This window comes from Onychomys torridus, chromosome 13 (assembly GCF_903995425.1).
Source record: "Onychomys torridus chromosome 13, mOncTor1.1, whole genome shotgun sequence".
Lineage (NCBI taxonomy): Eukaryota > Metazoa > Chordata > Mammalia > Rodentia > Cricetidae > Onychomys > Onychomys torridus.
Genome location: NC_050455.1, coordinates 33,142,974 through 33,163,198, shown reverse-complemented (window position 1 = coordinate 33,163,198; position 20,225 = coordinate 33,142,974). Strand labels below are relative to the sequence as shown.

The window sequence follows — 20,225 nt, the reverse complement described above, 5'->3', positions numbered from 1 at the left end:
CTTTGATGGTTGTTGGCAAGAGATCTGATGATTCTGCCTTTTTAGGAGAGTCATCATTTTTCACCTTGCATGTTTGAATACTGCTTCTTTATTTTGTACTTTTTACCTTTTGACTACAATGTGTCTGGAAAGTTTATCCTCTGTCATAGCTATCTGGAGCTCTAAACTTGTGTGTGTGTGTGTGTGTGTGTGTGTGTGTGTGTGTGTGTGTGTGTATGTGTGTGTGTGTTTAAGTGTCCATTTCTCTGGATTTATGAATTTTTCTGCTGTGATTTTCTTAAGTAGATCTTCATCCCTTCACTATTTTTTTCAGTTTTCTTCTCTATCTGGTGAATTCTTAGGTTTAGTTTCTTGATTGTATCTTGCACATTGTGTTCATACTTATTTCTTGCTTTCCCATTTATTTAGGTACAGGATTTTATTATTATTATTTTTTACAAACTATAATATTCTTTCTTCTGTTTGGTCAGATTTGTTGGTGATGCTTTACACCATATTTTGTGTTTGATTCATTCCATTTTGTAAAATCTCACTTTCCTTGGTGAATATTATTCCTTCTTGCTGATCTTTTCACTCATCTTGTGACATTTCTTACTTATTCTACTGACTTTGTCTTCCATTGTTTATGACCTTTCCCTCATTGTCCTGGATTAAATCTGTGTTTGTATCCTTTTTTTTTAGACCATTGATTGTTTCTAAATAGAAAATGTTTCAAATCTCCATCTGGCATATTTGACCTATTAGAGAACATTTGAGTTCATCAGTTGAAGATTTGTGATCTTTTTAAAAGGGGGTCATATTACTTTGTGTTTCATTTTTTTCTTGATTTCCATGTGGTTATTGGCACATCTGTTGATTAGAATGCCTCTTCTGGATTTTGAAGGATTCTGTTCTTATGGATTAATTTATGCTTCAATTTCAAATTTTCCATACTACTCAGCAATGAGGAAGCACAGTGTTCAAGAGGACTTAGTCCATCTGGGTTGGGAAGAAAGGGCAGCAATAGATGGAAGAGCTGGATACACTGTCTTCACAGTCAGGAGGCAGAGTGCTATTGCTAAACTCATATGCATGTAAGTTTTAGTAAAGGGATTGTTTGGCATTATTAATAATGAGTTATTTCAAGCTCTCTATTACTATTTTCTAGGACTTTATTTTCTCTTGTTGCATCTTTTTTTCTTATGCTTATGTGTATATTTCCCTTCAAGAAACCATTAAATTGTTGGGCTCTGCAACACTCCTTCACTAGAGCTTAATCATTGACATACTGAAGAGTTTTTTTTTTTTAAATGTAGTTATGTTAGATAAAACTGATAACTGAGAAAGATGTGACTTGGCAACAATGGGAGCGAGTAATAAATATGCCCAAGAGCAGTTAATGATTATGACTTAGGTATAATCTGTTCCTGACAATGTTCTCCATCTGATCTGATGGCATGGTGATAGACATGAGAACGGAGATCAAATGAAATAATTATTTAGAAGAGGTAGTACAAGTCATACTTGAATGTGCATACTTTGCCCTGAACATCACAATGATGGAAGATTTTTTTTTTTCAGCAAAACAAACTGATGCATCTTATCCTAATAGCTGAATCTGTCTTCGTGTATAAGAAAGAGGTTGTGATTTTCAATTTAAATATTTTTAATTGAAGAATTAAAAAATATAGTAATAATGAAGTAATTTAAGTTTTTAAAAATTTTTTGATATTATTCAGTCATGAAGTAATTTTCGTAGAGAATATCCATGCATGTGGATTGTGATGTCGTGTATTTATTTTTAACTTATTGTATAATATGTGTTTAAGATATGGCATGTCTTCATATGCAAATGCATAGAAAAACAAAAAACTAAATTGAAAGATTTATATGTGAGCCACTCTCTATGGTTATATGCATGTATAAGAATATTTATAATTCATTCTCTCAGCTAATTTTTAGTGTCAATACAAAGTTATCACCACCGTCTATATGAACATTAAATCCTTAGGACTTAACTCATCCACACAAGCAAAATCTTAACCCTTTGATTTCCTTCCTCCTGTTTTTTCTCCTTCTTAACTTTAGTAAGTCACTTTCTACTCTTGACTTTCTGCTTGACTTTTCCTAAGGAATCCATTTGGATATTTCCTTTCATCTGTGGCTTAAATTAAATTACAGGCTTCAGTGTCTATGCATGTCATAGTTAAGACCATTAAGTGTTTATATTCTTAACATAAAAACTATGAAATTGATAATGCATACAACCCTACATTTTGATTGCTAATATTTGATGCCTTTTCCTTATAAGAAATATAATTTCTCATTTTCTGCTATTTGTTTTTATATATTTTCTTTACATCTTCAAAAATAGTTTATAACCAGACAGTAAATGTTTTTTCCCCTACTTTCAGACACAGCTCATGAAATGTGCCATAGGATATGTGATAGAACTAAAACAGGTGAGAGACTTGTGTGAGGGAAGAAGTAGGTTGTTCACCAGATGAAGATGTGAGAAATGTTTCAGGAAGGACATGTCAGTGGATGGAAGGAGTCTTCAATGTGACCATAACTGAAATATCTGTAATATCTGGAGGGGAAGGTTCCAATGAAAGATAGACATGGATTTTCCTTAGAAACAGTATTGCATAGAAGCACTGTGATTCTGTTAGCTAACTTCTCAAAATGTTAGCATGTTTATGTTAGAATTTTACTGGGTAAAATTAAAGTAAGTAGAAAGCGTGATTTTTCAAATGAAAAGTTGTAGTTTAGCTTACAGACATCAAGGGCAAAATAGTTGTCATAAAGAGTTCCAAGAGTGGTATATAAAAAGAAGATAGATATTTCAAAAACTATTACATTATGTATGAAATAAAAAGTCTATAGGAATGTAAGTATTACTATGCTATAAATGGTGACTGAACATAATAATCACAGGCACTATGTATTACCTCTGGTTACATATAAAAAGTTAAATGAGTAGAATGCATTTTCTTATTCCTCATAATATAAGGAGGTAGTTTTTCTTCATTTTTCAAGTTAAAAAGTAATGATAAAGAAGCCAAAATGATTTATCTGAATCTAACATGAATCTTGACCAGATGTAGTGTTTCATGCCTATAATCCTAGCATTTTGGAGATTGAGGCCACACACAGGTAAATAACTTTATACCTTTATGTAAGAGTCAAGATTCACATTGTGTTGCATTGACTGAAGGTCCACTCTCTTATCACTGTATCCCAAATATACTTATACAGTTATTTTTATGTATCAAGGGGATAATATTTATACATGGAAGCATGTGCCTATATGCTTTTCCTTGCATAATCTAAATCATTTCTTGGATCTTTATCTAGTCACTCATAACACTTGAGTCTGGCAAGATTTTCTTTGACTATATTCATGAAGGGTAAACATCTGTATGTCTCAAAGATATTTGATATTTTATTTGTACTTACATACTATATTAATTGTGCTGGAGAACAAACACAGGGCTTGTGCTCTACCAATGAGTTAAATTTTCTGATATAACCATTCATAGTTAAAAATATATCACATCCATAAACATTAAAGCCAAAGCCTGGAAAGTAACCACCATGCAACACAATTTGGGCACATTGTTCTCTGCCCTGGTCACTTGCTGTTTGTCTACTCAACAAAATCTTCCTCAGCCCCATTGTATAAACTAGAACAAACTAGGCATGTATCAACCTCCCTTTGCTCCTCTTCAAGACATTTGCTTGGGCAATTTTATCATCTCTGGGTCTTCCCGGTAAGAGTAAACATAATATTGCCATTGGCTACCATTTCTCCCTAAGTATTTTCCTACCCACATTAACAGATTCTAATGTTTTTCCTATAGCACATATTGCATCCTATCTTACTACATTTTTATTTATCATATTTATTGCTTCTATTTTCACTTTATTTTTCCATGATTAAATATAAACCCAATTAGTTATTGAAGAAGTATTGGTTCTTCTTACTTCCATTTGTAGGTGTTTCCATAAGCACTTAAGACAGAGTCTATTCTAGATTGGACACTCAGGAAAAAGGTTTTTAAAAGAGTGACAGTCATTACATTGAAGTGAATCTTGATATGTGGTTAAGTGAAATTATCCTCAGGAAGGCATTCTTTATAAATATCACATTCTAGTGGATAAAAGTATCCAAGTGACTGGTTTCCAAGACTTGTATGCTGATATATCAGAATGAGATGAAAGTTATGCATGAAGATTGTGGGTTTTCATAGAACAGAGTAGTTACATGGCAAATGACTAGCTTATCAAAAGGACTCTTGTAATCTTTGGTTTTCTTCTAATTGGAACTGATTTCTTTTAGTAAGTAACTAAATTGCTGTAAGTCTTTGGATTCCTAATGATTTATACATTTTCCCCCATTCTACAATCAAGTTCTCTTTTCTTTAAGAGATTTTTTTTCACATATTCTTTATTGAATAGCCAACATTTGCTTAATATTCACTGTTCATTTTGAGCCTTTCTTTACTTCTTATTCAGAGTCCCTCATAATATTTTCAGGAGGCCAAATACTTTGTATATTTAAATATTACACAGTTCAAATACTCTATTTCAAATATAGTTGAAAACAAACTCCATAGATGATCCATGTTTTGCTTTTATGTAAAATATCTTTACTGAAATTAAGAAGCACCAATATCTTATGATCTAATATTATACAACATAGTATAGAGTAACATTGATATTAGCTTTATTATTGCCATGAGAATTCCAAAAGTGAAAGAGGGGAGACATTTTTGCAGGACTTCATTGTGATGGATAGTGTACTTTGATGAGGGAAGCAGGGTTTTTCCTCAAATTAATGAATCAAGTGCAGTATTCTCTGTTGTAATAGCTTGTTATATTAATCCCAGACCAACAGGTAATAAGTTCTGCAGAATTTACTTTATTGAAAATTAAAGGAAATAGACCTACTGACCTATATAAGACCCACACAGAGAAAAAGTTGTTTAATTCTTTTTTATGAATTTATGGGATTTGCCAGAGAAAAGTAAAAGCAGAAATCAAGGGTGAGAGGATAGACAAGCTGGCACAAAACAGCAGCTCTAATTCAGCATTTCCCACGATGTTTCAGGTTGATCTTCCCAGAACTTTTCCTGTTTAAAAAGAAAGACAAATATATACTTAGTACAATATCTTCAGTGTTTGCCACATAGCCCACGGCAGATTTAAATATGGCCACACCCACCGACTACTGGTTTTTGTTGGTATCTGTACTGCTGTTTGCAGAAGTTAATTGAATCCCCTCATCTAACTGGGAAAGGAATGACTCTTAGATCAACCTCAGCTGTTAATCCTTAGAACTTTCAGTACCCATTACTCACTGTTGAAGAGTGGAAGGTAGATGGGTGAAGAAGTAATGCCAATAAAGAATAAATCATAGTTCTGTCCTGGCAGAATATTTAAGGAAATGAACGAAAACTTGAAGCATTTTGCATTTTTGAGCAGACTGCGGATGCATGTTTCATCAGGTGTATGCCCTTCTATTCATTCAAATCTCACCCCACACCCCAAACTTATGCTGAGAAAATTTTGCTATGAATTGCATAGATAGGTTACACATTAATGTGTTAATTACATATTGAAATCAATGTTGACATTTTAAACTTTTTTTAAGTAAGAAAAAGTGGAGTTAAAAATATGGCTCAGTGTTTAAGAGCACTGGCTGCTCTTGCAGAAGAGCCAGGCTTGAGAGTCCCAGAACCCACATGCCAGCTCATTACATTATAACCATTTGTAATTCTAGTTCCAGGGAGTCTGATAAGCTCTTCTGGCCTCCCTGGGCACAAGGCATGTACATGGTGTACAGACATACATGCAGGTAAGTACCATAAAATAAAAATGAATAAATATTTAAATAAAATGAAATGATGAAAAAGCATAAGTATTATTAAACGTAAATTGTTATATGTAAAATGTATTACAAAGAAATCCCCAAATGCATTATGATAGGTACAAAGTAGTAAAAGTGTTTTGAAATAATTTGTTTATTCACTTTTGAGGTAAGTGTTTTTAATTCATTTTCTGGAAGTATATTTTTTCAGTCTCCTCTGGAGATATGGATAGAAAATGCTGGGCTAGCTCAAGAAAATATTAGTCTCACTCTGGAAGTTTATGTTCACAAGACCCAGGTGTGGTGGGAATGACACTTACACCAATGCTTTACAGAAGGCACATTTATTTCCATATGTCTGGCCATCAGAGCCACAGAGTGGGTCAGATTCCCGAGTGCAGAAGGTCTTGGGGTCACGGAACTCACCACAATTAATCTACAAATGGAAAAAGAGCATCACTAATATCATATCTAATAGACTAATGACTTGGACAGAAGCTTAACATAATACATCCTAAAACAGATACTTAAGTAGAGCATTTTATTTCATTGAGATTCTCTATTAAGACATAGGAACTTGAAAAGTACATTGTTATACTTAAGAGTAGATTAATAAGGTCTAATGCTGTAAGACTTTTTATTCCAACATTAAATTGGCATTGTTGAGAGTAGTTTTTAATAATATATGCCATTTCTTTCATAACATTTCTCTAATAGTATGTCTGCATACTATCAAAACAGGAATGATCCTTGCAGGGGAGTTTATAGGCAGTTATTGACGTTTCTTACTTTTTCCCATTAGTGCAATACCCTTTTATATACTGAAAACAAAATTCAAATGTCTTTACACTAACTAGCTCTATGAATCTGTTTATAGAATTTGAACTTTGCAGACTACTATAGTAATTTATTAATGGTTCCCTAACTGCTGTGTTTAGAAGAATCTTGAGGTTTCATCAGACTTATGAGAACATTTGTTATGTCTAATTAAGAACAGCCATCACAGAAATGCATGGAAGTATCTATATTAACAACATATCCTATCCATTACACTAATCAAAAATAATTTGATTAGTAGCAGCAAGGTGATTGTCAATGCAAGAGTAATAGAATCAATATTTGGTGTACTTTTATTTCCAGAATATTAGCAATATGATATCCATTGAATAAAGCTCCTTCAAAGATCTGGAACAATGGAGTCATATTTACAGATAAACAGAGCTAAATCTTGTTCTACTTCCACTAAAATAATATCCTCATGCTTTTCGATATCTCCATAAAAGTTAATCGCTTTCCAAGATATTGCTTCAGTTGAACCTGCAATATCACTGAAAGATATATTAAGTTATATTGGACAGCAGGGAAAAGAGACTAGAGCAATTATGGAATTGAGGGCCTTACCCATGCTTGAACATATCACTTCTCATTTTTGGGTCCAGAATTTCCAATAATCTATGTGGTTGAGTAATAATACACCTTATTGAAAGAATTAGACTCAATGTCACTTTGTACCCTTGACTACATCTATGACCAGGACACACAGATTTCATTAATATTAATTATCAATTTTAATGAACAATATAAATGTTATCGGTACTAAAATTGTATTGTATGAGAATTCCAGTTAACTGAATATATTTTAGCTGTTATTGCCACAAAACAAACAATGGCTAACTATTTGAGGTAATAGGTATATTAACTTCACCATAGTAACATTTTATCTATGTTACCCTATAACTTCATGTTGTATACCTTATATACAAATTTATGTTTTAGAAATAGGACAGAAGTGAAATTTATGAAGCTTGACAAGAGGAATCCCTTGTTTAAGGTGGCAGATACCATTATATACTGACAAATTTGTCTGAATTTTGCATGGGAAAATCTTCAATGAGATAGTCATACAATTGTGTTTGACAAATAAACATATATATCAAGTTTAAGGTGGTTGAGAGTATCAATTGCATATTTATGTTGAAATTTGGCATCTTATTATATTGTTGAGGTGAGAGAATGTGGTGCTGACCTCTCTGTGCTGAAACACAAACTCATCCTCTCATGTTCCTTCCATATCAATAATCTTTCTATAAAAATTTCAAACAGAATTAAATCTAGAAAATCTAGAGAACAGTAAACACATTTGTCTCAGAACTTTATGTAATTTAAATCATTATCGTACATGTTCACAGCTATATTCTGTGATGTGAATGTGAACTGCGGTGTTGTCTTTGATATTTCATTTGTTCCACAAATGCTCAATGAGTAACCAAAACATAGAAGGCACAGCGCTGGATGCTGATCAGACAAGGAAGTGGTAATAAACAGCCTTTCAGCAAGCACACCATTGACTCTTCATTAGACAGGAGAGAAGAGATGATGTAATTGAAGCACAGTGTGTGGCAAAAGCCACAGGAGAAATACACAGGTTGTGTACCAGCTGAGCCAAAGGCAGCTCAACTTTTTGAGGTACTAGGTATATTAACTTCACCATAGTAACATTTTATCTATGTTACCCTATAACTTCATGTTGTATAGCTTATGCACAAAGTTGTGTTTTAGAAATAGGATAGTAGTGAAATAGCTGGATCCAGAATCTCAGACAGTAGGGGAAAGAAACAAACAAACAAAAAGTCTCTTACTTGAAAGAGACGATGCCTCAACACACCTTTCCCTGGCAATCGGCCCTCTGATTTTGTGATCCAGCCTCTTTTGTCCTTGGGAAGCAGACATAAAGACAGGCACTTGGGGGAGAGTGTTCACTTTGAGTAATTCTCATCCCCCCAGTCCTCCTCAAGCTCATCTATCACCTTTCCTGCTTGTTGGAAAAAAAAGATTAGGAAGAGCAAAAGGTTTTAATAAACAAATTCACACTTATCAGCTGGCATGTGAATAAGCTGCCTCAGAACAGATAGCTCTCACACTGCTAATTAGTGGATGCTTCAAGAGCCCTGCAGTGAGCTGAGAATCTTGTTCTAGAACTTTCTCTATTGTTGGTTGTGTTATCTTAGGCGAAACAGTTCCTGTGTTTTAAATTACTTTAGTGAAGAAAGCATGCCTTAAACACCTGCTATGACTTATTCTCAGATTCTCAGAGTTGTCTCAGAGACCAAATATGGCACAGGAATTTGCATTGTTATTCTGGAATGTTCAAAATGATCCTGGATTGGATTGCAGAAAGAAGCCTTCTTTTTGGAGGCATCTTCTTAAGGAAGCTGGGAGAGCTGTTTCCATTCATATAGCATGATCTTTTCCAGCACTGGTACTCTCCAGTGGCCTTTCTAGCTTAGATGGTCTGAGAAGTAACTAGGACTTCTTTCAATAAAGCTGTTCTGTTTTTAGTTCTTCAGCTGAATGAGAAATATTATCCTTCTTGCCTCCATGCTTCTTCTAGATCTAGAGAAGCCTCTGCATTCTCTGTAAAGTTTAAGCAAGATCACTGGCATCAGAAGAATCTAGGGAGTACAGAAGCACCCAATGCTAGTGTAGTTATCAGAAAACCCCTTCTATAAGGTAGCATGAAGGGGATAGGAGGAGACCATAGCTCCTACCCCATGAGGAAAAGCATTAAGATTTATTATTGGCATGCCTTTCATCTGCCTGAACCCCTTCTTTTTTAATTTGGTTGTAGACTCTTGAATGACATTCAAACCATGGGCTCCTTAGTGTAAATCAAAGCAAATCTAGATAGGAGGAGATGATAGGATTACCTTCTCTCCACTTAGGCTCCGTTCATGGAGCATTGGAGGAGTCAGGAGAACTGAAATGCACTCCGGATTTAATGAAAATACATCTAAAGAGTTGTGCTTTGAGGAGGTTGGCACCCCAGTGAATTAGGCTGAGTTGGACTTGAATTTTGCTTCTCATACTTATTAGCTGCATTACATTGAGTTTAAATTTCTAACATATGCAGCAAGAGGCTGGTAACACCTATCTAGTGGGATCAATGTAGTAATTATTCCTACAAAAACACTATAAAGTATCAAGTTCCACATGGAAGAACGTTACAGTGAATAACAGCCAGGTAAATTATATCATTTCTCAGAATTTTGCTGTGATTGCTTCCCTATTTTAATGTGATTTATTTTAATGCCATTTGGATTGCTTTCAGATTTAACAAGAAATACCATTCAATCTTCTTTGATATTTAAGACTTCTATGCATTGTTTATTCCAGTATCTTCTTCCCTCCCTCTCTCTCACCTGATCCCTCCTGTTTCTAAGACTGGAATTGGGAGGCTTTTGGGATGAGGTGGAAGCCTAGTGCAATGGAAACTTCATCCAACACCCAAGGGGAGCAGATGCAGAGTCCCACAGCCAAGCATTAGGCAGACCTTGGGGAATACTGCTGGGATGGGGTGGGGGAGGATGGGAGGAACCAGAGGGGTTAGGGACACCATGAGAACACCTTACACAGAATGCACTGACAGGGACTCATGGGGGCTTGCAGAGATCAGGGAGCCTGTAAGGGTCTGACCTAGGTCCTCTGCGTATGTTATAGTTGTATAGCTTGGTGTTCTTGTTCTTATGGGATTCCTAACAATGGGAGAGAGGACTGTCTCTGACTCTTTTGTCTACTTGGGGGATAGTTTTCCTCCTACAGGGTTGTCTTGTCCAGCCTTGATATGATGATATGTGCCTGGTCTTACTGTAGTTTCTTATGCAGTGTTTGGTAGATCTCCCTGGGAGGACTGATTGTTTTCTGAGGGGAGGAGGGGTGGTGAATTTTGCGGGGGACTGAGGGGACAGGAGAGGGAAAGTGCAGTGGGATGTAAAATATGAGAGAATATATGATCTTATCTTTCCAAAATGCATCTTCACCTCATCAAACAATAAGTACAATCACACTAAGTGGCTTTGTAGAAGATAAAAAAGAAATAGAGAGGGCATGCTGCACCCAGGCCACACCCATACAGCTCCTCCAGGAACTGTGTGACTCAACTTGGGAAAGCATTGCAGAATTAGAGCAGCTCTCTTCAAAGAAATCTGTTTACAAGTCCTTCTTATGACACTCTTACAGTCTGAAACAATCTGTTCAAATCCTCCTTTAACTAAGTTAACAATGTCTGGATCGATTTGCATTTCATAGCTTTAAATGAACACATTTGTTGGTATAAAGAGATTGGATTGTCATCAACAGGTACTGAACATACGGGGTAAAACTGAAATTTCAGTTTCGTTGAAATTTAGAGTATCTTTTTGTGAACTGACATCAGTTCATTCTCTAAGGTTTAATGTCAATCTTGTTCTTGGTAGAAGAAGAACTGATGTAAGCAATAGAAAGTGGACAAAGTTCACTAAGAAACTTTAGCCACATAGCTATAAGTTACAAGAAATTTGTTTGATTTCCAGGGCTAGTGTAGTGGTAGAACATTAGAGGAAAGAAATAATACAATCAGCACACCCTACTCTCTTCATTTACAAATTGGAAGGTTAAGGGCAGAAAGTGGATTTGCTGAATGTAAGATAAGGAGAGAGTAATAAAGCCTCATCTGAAGCTTGATTCTTTGGCTGCTCCCAGAAAACTGTGAACTTGCTTATCTCTCAATTTCTTTAGAGGAGACAAAAAAGATATCTTCCCATAATCTGAAATATAGAATTTAAAATCCTGGAGCTGCCAATGAGCTCTAAAAGAACATCTAACACCTAATCCCATTTTACCACAGTGCATTGTTCTTACTTTCAGTAAAGTTCTCTTATGTATAAATCAAAATAAAATGATTTATAATTTTTTTTTGGGTTTTTTTTTTCAAGACAGGATTTCTCTGTGTAGTTTTGGTGCCTGTCTTGGATCTAGCTCTGTAGACTATGCTGGCCTTGAACTCACAGAGTTCTGCCTGCCTCTGCCTCTCAAGTGCTGGGATTAAAGGTATCTACCTAGATTTATAATTTATAAACTCAGTTGTTTTAGAAAAGCACATTTTTTTTTTGTATAAGTATTGTAAAAACACTATTGAAGTAAAGAAGAACTTATAAAAAGTCAAGAAACAACCATTTAATGATAAGAAAAATATATTAAATGTCATTTTAAAAAGATATGCCTAGCCAGGCAGTGGTGGCACACGACTTTAATCTTGAAAAAAACAAAACAAAACAACAACAAAAACAAACAACCCCCCCCAAAACAAAAAACCAAACAAACAAAAAAAGATATGGCTAACTGGATGTGGTTCCTCACACCTGTAATCCAAATGTTTTCTGTTTGTTAGTTTAGTTTTTTATAAAAACAAAATTAACAATAACATTTCATTTTCCTTCAATCCTTTTATTCCTATGTAACCTATTCTTAGTAAAAATAACTGCAATTGTATTTAACATTTATATATCAATGTTTGACAAAAAAAAAAGACCAGTCAATATTGTGGATACAAATACATTAATTTGCCCCTTCAATGTGTCATTTATGTAAATAAATAATTATTATTCTTGCATTTGTATTATACAGTGATACCCTGTTTCACAAAGTATAAAACAAAACAAACAAAGCAAACTAAATAAATGGAGGCAGGTATCTACCTGTCAAAAAATAAAACAAACAAACAACAAAAAAAGAATATATATAAAAAACTTCTACAAGGGTCTTGGATATCAAACTGAGTATCGGCCTGCCCCCTTGTGGTTCTTCAAAGAACTGTTATCACCTAAAAATTTTCAGGAATGGTGACATTTCAGTTCTCAGATTAGTAGTATTTATTGAGGCAATAGAATTGCTTACTTTCGTTGAAATTTGAGCACATATGCTCATAAAGTCAACTAAAGACGAGGGATGAATAATATTCTAGTCATTTTAAGTTTACAAATCAAGCCAATGTGGACAATGGTATCTTTCCCCCTTTGCTGAAAAACATTTCCAGTCAATTCCAGCTCCATCCTGTATCAACTCCAGTCTTCTTAACCCATCGCTCTCTAGACTAATGGTTCTCAATCTGTGGGTCATGACCCCGTTGGGGGGATAAAATGACCTTTTTACAGGGTTCACCTAAGAATATTGGAAAACATAGATACTTAACATTACAATTCATAACAGTAGCAAAATTAGTTATGAATTAGCATTAGGAATCTTGAGAACTACTAGTCTAGACTAACCTTCCACTTTTATGTGCCTCTATTCTCTTAGAAGTGGTCTCCAAAATAATGGTTACGAGAATACTTACTACTAATAAAACTTATGCTAGCTCCTTATGATATATGCAGCTCTTGATCACCAAAATCTTTTTAAAACTCCTAGATTTATATGTCAGTTCCCTTGTTCTTCAACTATTCCTTTTTGTTTTTTTCTTCCTTAATATTACCTCTAAGAATTATATATATATATATATATATATATATTCTCAAATAATACTGATCTGTCCCAGGTTTTTATTTTGGTATTTTCATTAATAATCAAATCTCTAATTTTCATATGTCAGATGATTAAGACACTTCAATTTCTGGTTTAATTCATAATTAAGAATTGCTTATTTCCAAAACATCTCTTCTTTTCCTCTCTACTAGACTTATATTCTAATTGTTCCATTTTCATGAAAGTGTCTCTATTCAAATTTGTCAGCCTGATCTCTAACTAAAGCCATCATTTTTTTCCTTTAAAACGTCCTCTTTTCTTTCTTTCAGCCTCACTTCTTTGCTAATTCCAATTCACTACCTATAAAAGTCCTCAGCATTTCTTATCTGGACCAATAACACAAGTTCAGTTCTATATAAGAGATTGCCTACTGGTATCAAATCCTTTCTACATTTGGAGAAATGTTATTTTAAACTATGGTGTTTCATCATATTTCTTGCATAAAACAGGTTGGCAATAATCTTCACATCAAATTTGCTAAAGAATAGTACTGCTTGAAGCCTTTTACAGGGACTGCATGGAGGCTCTGTACTGCTAATTACAGCTAAGTCAATATGGACTCAGCAGTCCTGGGACTTGATTTCATCCACTTCCCGATGCTGAGAGCCTTAACACACATTCTCTTCACCAAGCTTCAAGGATTGTTCCATTTATGGTTGCATTGTGGATACTCTTTAATGCCTCCAAACTACATTTAAATATTGTCAGTACATTTTAAAACCAAGGTAACTGGGAAGATCCAAGAACATCAAACTCATCTTCGTAGTAGAATGCTGTGTTATAAATGTACTAAAATTAATCAGTCTTTATCTTAAAATGTAACAGTTAGTTATTTCAAAGAGCACGACAGAAGGAACAGTTGCTAGGGTCATTTAAATGGCTCTTTAAGGGTAAAACGCCCAAACTTCGAGCCTGGAAAGTGAAAATTATAAGAAAGTAGAAAACATCCTTCTGCCTGGAGCCTAGGCTTGTCTGTCTGGTATGGTATTTGTTACATAAACTAGATTAGCCATAAAATTAGATGATCCTCCTGCCTCAGCCTTCCCAGAGCCGAGGTTACACATATGGGTGTGACAAAACACAACCCGTACCACGAAGAATGGTTGAAGAATGGGCAGGACCTACAATTAGGAGTGCACACTATAATCTCACAGAAGATGCATCATGGACAAAATTCCTGGCATGGGAAGAAGTACTTGAGTGCTGGAACAAAACTGCCTTTCCTTTGTCTTGGTTGGGTCTGACCTGAGCCAGCACGTTCCTACCATCAGTAATTCCTCCTGCCCCACTCTTCCTTTGGCCATGAAGAAGGAAGAGTAAGTCCTCTTGGGTGTGGTCTCAGAGTGGGGAACCTTCCTTGTATTTTATGGTTCCAAGGCGGCAGCCTTGGAGGTGCAGGTGTGGTTCACAGTGATTCAAATATTTAGTCAGGAAGAGGCTTTAGATAGCACTGGACTTCAACCTTCATCTTAAAATATGAAAACGGAGGTAATGATAAGGGATATCAAGCTAAGCACATAAGGAGTAACTGTGAATTAGATTTCATTCTCCTTTATCTGTCTTCAAAAGGAGTACTTCGCCATCTGGCTTGGTTGCTGTTATCTTGTTTAATTGCTAGATTTTGCTCTGCATTTGTATCATCTTTCATCTATACAGTTGTTTAGAATGCAAATTCAAACTCCTTAACAATTCAACTGTTACTGACTGTCTTACATGAGGGTCTGTGTATTTAGAAAGCATGCCAGGTGACCTTAAAGCAAGCAGACCATAAGACTTTGACTAATGTAAAAGAACAGGATAAATAAATGGCAGATATCACATGAGCAATACAAAACACAATTAAAATCTCAGAAATGAAAATCCCAAGAAAGAAAGTGACCTGAGGGTCAGTGAGAAAACTGGGGTTAAATTTCAAATCTTTCAGATTCACGTGCAATGCTTCTATTATCTTATTTTATAGCTAAATGGAATATAAAACACACTGGCTGAGTCTTAGGACCTTCGGTTTTGCTTCTAAGTTTAGTATGAGCTGTAGCATGACACTTATTTGAGCATATACATTTTAGGATATGCAGCTTCATAGAAGGACACAAACACATAGGAGTTGGTTGTATAAGTTACATGACACCATCACTTTTAAGATGGACCTTAATTTACAAGATGATAAAATAAATTCTTATGAATATGATGCATACAACAGAGTTGAAAAGTATATTTTTAACTTTTTTTTTTGCATGCCCAATCAGTTGGCAATACTGTCTGGAAAATTTGATACCAAGAGTTATTGGACAAGCAAAAATTTTAAAAGCTAGTACCTGAATCAAGTTGAAATGCCCAACAGAAAGAGAAGGACCAGCAGGGCAAACAACACTTCTTCATAGAAATTTTCAATAGTTAGATTAAACAAAAAAAGTACAGAAAAAACATTGTTGAATAAACCTAAGAGGAAAAAACTTAATGAAGAAAATCTATACCCATTCTGAGTTTTAACCCCAACTTGCATTTAAATTTGAATGCTGCAGACTGTATATCCTTCATACACAAAATTATGGTCATTTCTTATTTTAGTAAACACAAAACAAACAAACAAAAACCCCAAAGATCTCTCTTCTAACTCTATTCGAGTGAATTAATTACAGATTCATTCACATAGAATGTTTACACTCTTCCAAGTGATTTGCCTTATTTGTGCAGTTTAATGATAACTGTAATTCTATGGGGTGAATTAGTGCCTAACTTTATAGCCATGGTATTTGCAACCCAGAGAACTGAGAAACTCCCCCACTCAATAGCCTGGTTACATTGGGGATAGGACATAAACTTTATCTCACACCCATGCCATGTTTGTGTATAATCCACAGCACCCTGACAATGAATAAAAATACAGCTTTAAGCTCCTTTAAACTTAAAATTGTATACCATGAGGAAATGTAGTTTAAAATCTCATTGATTCATCTGATTTCTCAATTTGGCCTTTCTGTTGACTCCCCCCCCCCCCCCCCGGCCCCCCGGCTTCTTTCACTGCATAGTCAAACCTCTTTTTAGCAATAGAATAGCAGCCATATTCTACCCAGAACAGAAAAATACAGACAGATGGGTACTCACCTGCCCTCCTTGACCAAAGGCACCTGAAAAAAAAGCACAAATTCCAAGCACTGTAATTTCTGAATGTGTAGAAGTCATGTACAAATTTAGCCAAACTATGCACACATCTTTCAGGTTGTTGGCCATGTCATGAAGCCTCAGTATGTCTTATTTTCATGTCTGTTCACTTCTTAAGGGGCAGTAGACTAACTATGAAGGGACACATTTGTTGGGGGTTAGGATGAAGAGAACAATAAAGGTTTGAGAACTAGAGATCAATGTCACAGCTTTGGCCTAGCTTTTTGTTCACTCTGGGAATGACTGTATCATCTTAGGCTGCATTTCATAGAAGTGGAGTTGGAAAGAATCCCCTAACCAATATGCCAAGGTGTAGCCCTTGCCTTTCCTGTCAAAAGCATGTGTTATGGACACTGGGAGAGGTTAGCTGTTTACTGGATTGCGAGCCAAACGAATGGAACCACATGAATTATGAACCAAAGGCTGTGGAGCCCCCAGCTGGATCAGGCACTCTGGAAAAGTGAGACAATTGAATAACTTGAACTGTTTGGGAGGCACCCAGGCTGTGGGACCTGGACCTGTCCTTAGTGCATGAGCTGGCTGTTTGGAACCTTGGGCTTACACAGGGACACTTTGCTCAGCCTGGAAGGAGGGGACTGGACCTGCCTGTACTGAATCTACCAGGTTGAACTGAATCCCCAGGGGAGTCTTGGCCCTGGAGGAGATGGGAATGGAGGGGAGGGGATGGAGGGAAGGTGGGGACAGGGGTGGAAGGGGGGAGGACAGGAGAACCCATGGCTGATGTGAAAAATTAAAACACAAATATAATAAAAAAGTTTTTAAAAAAAAGAAACTCAATTTTAAATATATGACCCCAATACACATCCACATCATGGAAGACCATTCCCTCCTCTTTCCATGCCTCATTTTTTAAAGTCTTCTCTATTTCTCTAAATTTCTAAAGATGGGTCCCTATATAGTCTTCTCATGCTCATCTTCCTTCTTTTTCTTTCTTTTTTTTTTTTTTTTAAGATTTATTTATTTATTTATGTATACAGATTGTATGACTACAGGCCAGAAGAGGGCACGAGATCTCATCACAGATGGTTGTGAGCCACCAATGTGGTTGCTGGGAATTGAACTCAGGACCTCTGGAAGAGCAGTCAGTGCTCTTAACCTCTGAGCCATCTCTCCAGCCCCACTCTTCTTCCTTCTTAACATTAACATCCATAGTTTTAGATATGTGATGCTTTTGGTGCAGCTGAGAATGTATCAACACCTTTCAGGTATGTAAGCCAAAGACTTACTCAGTGAGGAAGGGGAAGTACAGACAGATACTACTGCCAACATGGGCCAGTACTCAGGCATGACATGCAGATGTCCTTCCAAATGCAGGGTATTAATGGTGGCAGGAGAATTCTCAACTTTTAAATTTTATAAGGGCCTCACTGTCTTTTTATGAGCTTTACCAACAGCACTGATTCATAATTGGCAGACTAAGTGATTATTATGAGTACAAAGCCTTCTGCTACATTCTTTGAAAGTTACATTATGAACCCAGACAGTGCCTAGGACTCTGCAACTGATAAATGTGATTTGTATGGTCTTGGAAAAGTATTACAATTCTCAGTCAGTGTTTCACTTTGAAAAATCTATACTGGGGGGAGGAAGGATTTGTCTACTGTTGCATATTTAGGAAACAGCAAGGCAGGAGCAAGATTCATATTGACATTACTTAAGAAAAATTACTCTTTATTAAATTTTAATTATGACATTAATATAAGACATTCGTTTAACATTTATTGCGTCCCAACTATTATGTCAAGCTCTTATATCAATTTTCTCATTTAATTCCCCATATAGAAGTAGTTATTCTATATTCTCATTTAACATATGAAGAAAAGAAAACTCAAATGTCAGAGCTGAGTGGTGGAAATGGTAGGACTTAAAAACTTTCTCAGTTTTAGCATTAGCTTCCAAAGCGTGTTACCCCATAAATGACATCTGATGTGTCTAGGAAGCATCCATGCTCCGGAGAACTCAGTACATGTGTACACTAGATCTTGTTAAAGTAAGTTCATCTCTACAAAGATAAGCTACAAAGGATGACAACTGACTTCAGGGGCTAAGTTTTAACATAAGCCCAACTTTCTGCTGTCTCACAAAATGCTTTTGAGTAGTTTAATTTTAAGTCAGACTTACTCAGCAATATTACAAGAATCTTTCATCTACTTTTAATATGTTTTTATAAGAATTTGTTTCTGTAAATATGACTAACTAGAATGAGTTTTCTCTATTAACTTAATTCTACTGAAATTAAAAAAAATCTTCATCAACTTGAAAACCTTGATGACAACAAAATTTATCATCTACTGTCCCAGAAAATGGAACATCATCCACGGAAATCCATTCCTTACCCCAAGCCAAGCTTAGTCTTGTCTCTTTGTATTCACATACCATACAGTATCTAAGAGGACACATAGGACACCAATGGGAAAGATATGACTGACATGGGTCAATTTACCCAGATGGACACTATGTCCACACACTGACAGATAAAGATGATAATAGATAGAAAGGTTATGTTCATTAATCAAGGATTCCTTTGGTCTAGAAATGTAGTCTTTTCATTTCCTGATGAATGTTACTTTACAGTGTGACTTTGAAACACTTCAGTTGATAAAATGCATATCTATTGCTCATTCAAGTGGTCCAACATATTGCCTGCTCAAGAAAGAATTTTCTTTTCTTGTTAAATATGCTTCTTTTTTCTAAATCTCCATAACTTCTTTTCAAAGCTTTCTATACCGAGTTTCTACCCTTCCCTTCCTGTTTCAATTTCAATTTCTTGAGTCTCTTTGAAATAATAAAAAAGAACAGGAAAGTTTTTCTGAAAAGCCAAGATGAGTTTTAAGGCCACTTACTCATCTTCTAGACACGTACTTACAAATACACATCAACTGTGATGTCTTTAAGACCGCAATAAAAATTATACACTTCTACTGACTTGGTATAATTTCCTTTTCTGCACAACAGTTTATTACATGAAGAAGAGGGTTCCGAACTCCTTGTAGGAGAATCCGAGATGATGTATAGCAGCCCTTAGTACAAGCCTAGAGCAAAGCATATGCTCTAGGAGTAACACCTCTTATCATCTTACCAGCATCATTGTCATCGTTACTGTCATCTTCATGATCATATTCTTTCTCAACTGCTTTCACACAAAAATCATTAGAATTTTGAAATATGAGGAAGATCTATACTTCTCCTTGCTGGTTGCATGTAACCATGGGATGTTAATTCTAGGGAAAAACTTACCCGAGAAAAAGCAGAGAAGAGCCAGAGAGAGGAGCAGAAAGACACCTGCTGTTTTCATGGTGTCAGTTAGCTCACTCAGATCAAGGCTGCTTTGCTCAGCTTAGGTTCTCTGTCAAGACACTTCCCAAGAAACCTAGCATAAACACTCAGACTTATATATATATAGAGAGAGAGACAGCATTAAAGGAGTTGGAATCTCCACCTTCTTTATAAAAATCTCCTAAAACCATGTGCAGTCCTGTACATTTTGGGCGTTTATGAGGATCATCACCAGCCTAAAGAAATGCCTCATGTGGCCCATCAATCTTAAGAAGGAAAACAATTATGTGAGTCGCACCTTAGATATTATTAGTGGTGGATGCTATTTTCTTGCAGTAACCTACATTTTCCTAACAACCAATACATCCCCCTGCTTATTCCCTCCAAGGCTCTACTATATTAAAGAGATGACTCACAGATGGTATTCTAATTCTACTTATGTCTCTTTCAGACAGGTCCTATGTGTCTGTAGTCCAGATGAGTAACCACAGGGGAATGGAATTCCTGGGTGTAGCTTGGATTTTTCCAAGTCTTCAAGATGTACTTGAAGGAGAGAGGTATTCTTCATTGTCCACCT

The 20,225-nt window shown here is 35.7% G+C and overlaps 1 protein-coding gene across 2 annotated transcripts; it reads right to left on the bottom strand.

Moving 5' to 3' along the window:
• Positions 1–4,885: 4,885 nt before the first annotated feature.
• On the bottom strand, positions 4,886–19,743 carry LOC118594427 (serine protease inhibitor Kazal-type 6). 2 transcript variants are annotated; one of them, XM_036204268.1, is made up of 5 exons: positions 19,610–19,743; positions 16,295–16,317; positions 8,491–8,565; positions 6,172–6,287; positions 4,886–5,114 (listed from the first exon to the last, which is right to left on the bottom strand). In XM_036204268.1, exons 1-5 carry the CDS (start codon positions 19,665–19,667, stop codon positions 5,069–5,071), a joined length of 318 nt encoding a protein of 105 aa, XP_036060161.1. In that variant the 5' UTR covers positions 19,668–19,743; the 3' UTR covers positions 4,886–5,068. The 2 variants fall into 2 exon arrangements, with proteins under 2 accessions (XP_036060161.1, XP_036060162.1); XM_036204269.1 differs by lacking the exon at positions 8,491–8,565.
• Positions 19,744–20,225: the final 482 nt, after the last annotated feature.

Excerpts from the sequence above, each read along its gene's own strand:
- LOC118594427 (XM_036204268.1), bottom strand. The coding sequence starts at position 19,667 with ATGAAAACAGCAGGTGTCTTTCTGCTCCTCTCTCTGGCTCTTCTCTGC. Across the intron at positions 6,288-8,490 it reads TGAGGCATCGTCTCTTTCAA|ATTAATTGTGGTGAGTTCCG; the intron begins GTAAGAGACTTT and ends TTCCATTTGTAG. Across the intron at positions 5,115-6,171 it reads GCCTTCTGTAAAGCATTGGT|GAAAAGTTCTGGGAAGATCA; the intron begins GTAAGTGTCATT and ends CTTTTTAAACAG.